At 41.6% G+C, this 6,000-nt stretch overlaps 1 protein-coding gene across 3 annotated transcripts in view; it reads right to left on the bottom strand.

Moving 5' to 3' along the window:
- Positions 1–456: 456 nt before the first annotated feature.
- Positions 457–6,000, bottom strand: part of Mkln1 (muskelin 1) — a 144,205-nt gene continuing 138,661 nt past the window's right edge. For all 3 annotated transcript variants that reach the window (XM_045159991.1, XM_045159992.1, XM_045159993.1), the window contains one exon: positions 457–813. In XM_045159991.1, the coding sequence (XP_045015926.1) occupies positions 692–813 (122 nt within the window). In that variant the 3' untranslated portion in view covers positions 457–691. The remainder of the gene's footprint in view (positions 814–6,000) is intronic.

Below are 6,000 nucleotides of genomic sequence, written 5' to 3'. Positions count from 1 at the left end.
AAGCCAAGGAGTTAACATCGTAAAAGGTATCAGTGTAGAAACATTACCAATCTCTGTAGGGTGCCTGGGTCAATCTTCAGTTACAGTTTTTAGTTCTATGGTAAGAAGTATGAATTTGAGCCCTGTTATCATGTCTATTATTTAATGTAATACAAGCAAAGTCAACATAGACACATACATCGCCTTTACGTACACTGAGGTCTCACAGAACTCCACACCAGTTCCAAGTGGGGCAGTGAACTAGGGCAGCACTCACACGCAGGCGTGGGACTGAGGAGAAGGGAAGGAAAATGAAGCAGAGGCCAAAGAGCCTAACAGAATCCAAAATCCTTGTCACAATGAGTTTGTTAACAGTACTGTTCTCCTGATTAAAAATAAAATTTTAAAAATTAGAAAAGGGAAAAATAACTAATTCTCCTCAATACTTATTAATTCTTAAAAGAAAAATATGCATAATTAAATGGAAAGTATACCAGTTTCACTTTATTAGCCTAATAACGTAGGAATATGAGAAGGGGAAGGAGGTCAGGTATGAAGGAGGAGGGTTAAACTTATGATAAGGATCCTTCAAAACTGATGCAGTCCTCAGTCACCGCAGCTGCACGTCCGCCAGGGGCTCGCTGCAGTCGGAGCGGTGGGAGCAGATGCGGCCTCCACCTCCAGGCCCAGCAACCATGTCTGCACTCCTCCATTACAGCGTGATGAGGTCCACGAGGTTGCCCTTAGGAGGAGTCATGCTGTCAGGGAAGAAGTTTACTAAGGTGTCAAAGAGCTGAGTTCTTTGAGCATAGGTGTGATCCACATCAGAAAAGCCTGGTGAAAAAGATAACAACAACAACAACAACAAAAATCATTATATTTAAAATTTAACATGGATCAGAAAAGACAGGGTAGCCAGCAGCACATAATATAGAAATACCCAAATCTAGTCAAGCTTTAAAACTAGTTTAAACTCTAATGTGACCCCAAATAAATATGAGAAAGTACATGACATTCTTAAAAGGTGGAAACTATTCTCTAGCAAATCAATTTTCAAGTTCACACCAGCCAATGTCTCATTTTGGTCAGTGGGTATATTGATCTCAGCTGTTTCAGATTTCTCAAAACAAATGTAATATTTAAATGATAATTTTCCCATAACTGAAATGGTTAGCTGGGACATGTGAGCCCTGCTGAGTGCCATCAGAAACAGAACTAGAATCATATGGAAATTATATGTGCCCTGAGGGTTTGGGGAAGATGAAAACTGGACTGATTCCAGTTGATAGTTTTTGCTCCAATCTATTTTGATCTTGTAAAGCATAGGAATAGAACAAAACACTATCAAGGATATCAGTTTCCTGTAAGGAAATAAACAGCACCTCAAGAAGGGTACATTCCTTCTTATTTTTAAAATTTGTACTATTATTTTAAGCTTGAGAAGAAACTGGTTCCTTCTTTGAGCTGAGCTTAAGATTTAATAAAGCCTACTATCATATAAATGAATAGAAGGAAATACTACAAAATACTGACAAAGCTTATCTCTGAAGATGACATTAAAATCCTTTGTTCTTTTTATGCTTTTCTGAATTTTCTAAACTACTTTATTTTCAATTTTTTTACTTGAAAATTTCAAGCACACAAAAATTCCAAGAGTACAATGAATAATCATACTTTCCTTAAGTAGATTCATCAATTGTTAACACTTTGACAAATGTATTCTTTTCTTAAAGTTTTAGTTATTTATTTGCAAGTGTGTGTGGGGGGAGATTGAGGAGATAGAGAATGGGCGTGCTAGGGCCTCTAGCCACTGTAAATGAACTCCAGATGCATGTGTTTCTTTGTGCATCTGGTTTACTGGGTACTGGGGAAATGAACCTGGGTTCTTTGGATTTGCCGGGAACCACTAAGCCATCTCTCCAGCCCGCAAATATATTCTTGCTGTATATAATAAATTTTATACATATTCACTGTAAATTCTTGAGCTAACTTCACCTAAGAACAGAACAACCACTTACATACCACTATATACAAATAAACTGGCTTACGGATGTACACACACACACACACACACACACACACACACACACCCACCACCACCACCTCCCCAAACCAACCTATATTTATCTTTTTATGGTTTTGGGAATTAAATCCAGAGCCTTGCACATGTTACTGTCCTACTGCTGAGCTATATCTTTACCCTACTGTATATTAAACTAAGAAAAAAATTGTTATTTCAGGGGGGGAAGAAGAGAGAGAGAAAGGAAGAGGCAGATGGGCACTCCAGGGCCTCCAGCCAGTGCAAACCAACTACAGACTTATGTGCCACCTTGTGCATCTGGCTTATGTGGGTACTGAGGAACTGAACCTAGGTCCTTATGCTTTGCATGCAAGCACCTTAACGGCTAAGCCATCTCTCTAGCCCAAATTAAAGACATTTAGCACTAATTTTTTTTTTTAGTAGTCATTTTTCCCGTAAGTTTAAAATCTAGTATTAGTTTTCAAGCCTCTGGTTTGATACAAAGCAGCAACTTCTTTTTGAAAAAAAAAAAAAAGGTGTGTATGAGAAACAGGGAGGGAAAGGAGGAGAGAAAGGGAGAAAATGAATGAAAATGAGAAAGGGCATGCCAGTGTCTCTTGCCACTGCAAACAAACTGCAGATATATGCGCCACTTTGTGTATCTGGCCTTATGTGGGTATTGGTGAACGGAACCCAGGCCTGCAGGCTTAGCAGCAAGCACCATTAACAGCTGAGCCAGCCCCCCAGCCCTCTCTGTCTTTTAGTAGCACAGGCAATCTTTGAAGAATACAGAAAAGTTGAGCATATAATGTGTTCAATTTGGATGGTTTGGGTTGCTTCCCCTCCCACTGCATAGGTAGGGTCTCACTCTAGCCCAGGCTAACCTGAAACTCACTATGTAGTCTCAGGCTGGCTTTGAACTCACAGTGATCCTCCTACCTCTGCCTCCTGAGTACTGGGATTACAGGTGAGCACCACCAGCTCAGCTCATCATGCTTCTTAATCAGGTGTAGTTTCATACAGTTTTGGATAGACTAATACAAAAGTGATAACGTGCCTGTCTCAGTCCATTACCGCAGGAAGAACATGGTATCAGCTTGTCCCAATACCAAAGACATTAACTTGGATGATATGGTTAAGAACTGGAGTTGCTATTCTTTTCCATCTCTGAAATTATTAACTGTTTGTGGAGAGAATGTGTGACTTTGTATAAACATCTTGTTCCCTAAAAGACCTGCATTCAGTTTTTTCTGAAGAGTTATTATCGATCTGGTGGTGATTTCCTAACCTAACTCTACAATTTCTTCTACTGTTATAGTTGGTATCCTACTATAAAGAACTTTTTCTTTCCCTCCTTTCAGTCCCATATGGCCAGTTTTAAAATTAAGGTGGTGAAAGGGGATTATGTAAATGTTTTAAAACATCTTTTTTTTCTTTTTTTGGATTTTTCAAGGCAGAGTTTTATTTTGGTGCAGGCTGACTTGGAATTTACTATGTAGACTCAGGGTGGTCTTGAACTCATGTCAATCCTCCTACCCTACCTTTGCCTCCCAAGTGCTGGGATTAAAAGCATGCACCAACACACCCGGCTAAAACATATCTTTTTGTGGAGCTGGTGAGATGGCTGAGCAGCTAAGGTGCTTGCTTGCCAAGTCTTAAGACCTGGGTTCATTTCCCCAGCACCCACATAAAGTGGTGCGTGCACCTGAAGTTCCTGGTAGCAGCCAAAGGCCCTGGCATGACTGTTGTCTCGCTGTCTCACAGAAGTGAATCTGTTTACTTGGGCGCGTGCACATGTCGTGGAGGCACCGGGACGTCTGGCTGCTGCAAACGAATGCCCCGGTGCTCGTGCTACTTTTTGTGCAGGCTTATGAGGACAGTTTGTCATCTTCCCAGCTTCCACTGTAAACTTTTAAAATAAAGCTTTTTATTTAAATAAAAAAATAGAATTAGGGGCTGGAGAGATCGCTTAGCGGTTAAGCGCTTGCCTGTGAAGCCTAAGGACCCCGGTTCGAGGCTCGGTTCCCCAGGTCCCACGTTAGCCAGATGCACAAGGGGGCGCACGCGTCTGGAGTTCGTTTGCAGAGGCTGGAAGCCCTGGTGCGCCCATTCTCTCTCTCTCCCTCTACCTGTCTTTCTCTCTGGGTCTGTCGCTCTCAAATAAATAAATAAAAAATTAAAAAAAAAAATAGAATTAGCCAACTGAGGTGGCATACACCTTTAATCCCAGCACTCAGGAGGCAGAGGTAGGAGGATCAGTGTGAGTTTGAGTCCACCCTGAGACTACACAGTGAATTCCAGGTCAGCCTGGGCTAGAGTAGACCCAATCTCGAAAAACAAACAAACAAAATAATAAATAAATAAGTACACAAATAAATTAGCTGGGCGTGGTGGCTCATACCTTTAATGCCAGCAGTTGGGAGGCAGAGAGGTAGGAGAGTAACTGAGAGTTTGGGGCCATCCTGGAACTACAGAGTGAGTTCCAGGTCAGCCTGGGCTACAGTGAGACCCTACCTCAAATAAACAGAAAAATACAATAAGTTAGTAGCAGAGTTGGCATCTAAACCCAATTCTGCTTCATGACTGTGTCAAAATCTTCACTTCTACTGCCTTCTTCTGACAAGGTAGGAAGAACAGCCTGAAAGGAATTTTCCCTTTTGTCTCTGCTGTGCTCATACTGTTCTCTTTGTATCTGAGCTTTATTTAGAATCCAAGCAAAACAAATGGCTCTTGACAAAATATGTTAGCTGACAGGGCAGAGACAGAAGACAGGAATTAAGCTAAAAGGTAAAGTATTTGCTGACACCATATTTAAATTACTGCCAAGAAATTTTTGTTCTAAAGCCGGGCGTAGTAGTGCACGCCCAGCACTCAGGAGGCAGAGGTAGGAGGAGTGCTGTGAGTTTGAGGCCAGCATGAGACTACAAAGTGAGTTCCAGGTCAGCCTGAGCTAGAGTGAGACCCTACCTCGAAAAAACAAAAAATCAATAACAAAAGAAATTATTGTTCTAAAGGCAAGATATTAGCTAGATAATTTAGCATCACCCCCTCATAAATAAAAATAATGGCCCTGGACTCTGGGCTTCAGCATCCACATGTATATTAAGGCACATACACATCCAAACTGCATGACCCTATGTGTGCTTCAAAGGATGAAATTCAGAAGGGCATGAGTACTTCTATTTTGGTAAAAACTGAAGCTACTATAATGAGTTGTTCTAACAAAAATATCCTTGAAAATTCACCAGAATAAGTTCTGGGTTCTGAAACTTTCACAGACTCCATTTTATGATGGCCTAGTTTAGTTACTTTAAGAATTCGCGGGCTGGAGAGATGGTTTAGCGGTTAAGTGCTCGCCTGTGAAGCCTAAGGACCCCGGTTCGAGGCTCGGTTCCCCAGGTCCCACGTTAGCCAGATGCACAAGGGGGCGCACGCGTCTGGAGTTCGTTTGCAGAGGCTGGAAGCCCTGGCGCGCCCATTCTCTCTCTCTCCCTCTATCTGTCGCTCTCAAATAAAATTAAAAAAAAAAAAAAAGAAAAGAATTCGCTTCTGGCATTCAGTGTCCAGAACCACACATTTTCTGAATTCACTAACACTAAATACTAAATGACTAATGGTCATATCTGAGATGCTTAAGAAAAACTTAAGTTTCAGTGGGAATTTAAGCAATTAATATGCCAACAAACAAAAACTTTTATTTTTAAGAAAGAGAAGGTTCATTCTCCCTGTCTGCTTCTAAAACACTTCATCTGCACCGCACTCGCCACTCTCTTGCTATCACACAATTCCACAAACAACAGCACCCACTCCACCTGCCCGCATCTTCTCATCGTAAGTCTACCAGTGACACAGCTTGCATTCCAATGCAGTGCTACATGAACTGGCTTCTGTTGCCATCGGCTTACATCAAGAGGTACAGAAGGAACTGCAGACTGACCCATGGGCTGGGGCGGGGGGTGGGAGGACATGGTGCTTGGGAAGTAACTTTATAGCAGGTCATT

This window comes from Jaculus jaculus, chromosome 10, assembly GCF_020740685.1.
Source record: "Jaculus jaculus isolate mJacJac1 chromosome 10, mJacJac1.mat.Y.cur, whole genome shotgun sequence".
Classification (NCBI taxonomy): Eukaryota; Metazoa; Chordata; class Mammalia; order Rodentia; family Dipodidae; genus Jaculus; species Jaculus jaculus.
This window is presented reverse-complemented; position numbering and strand designations above follow the sequence as displayed.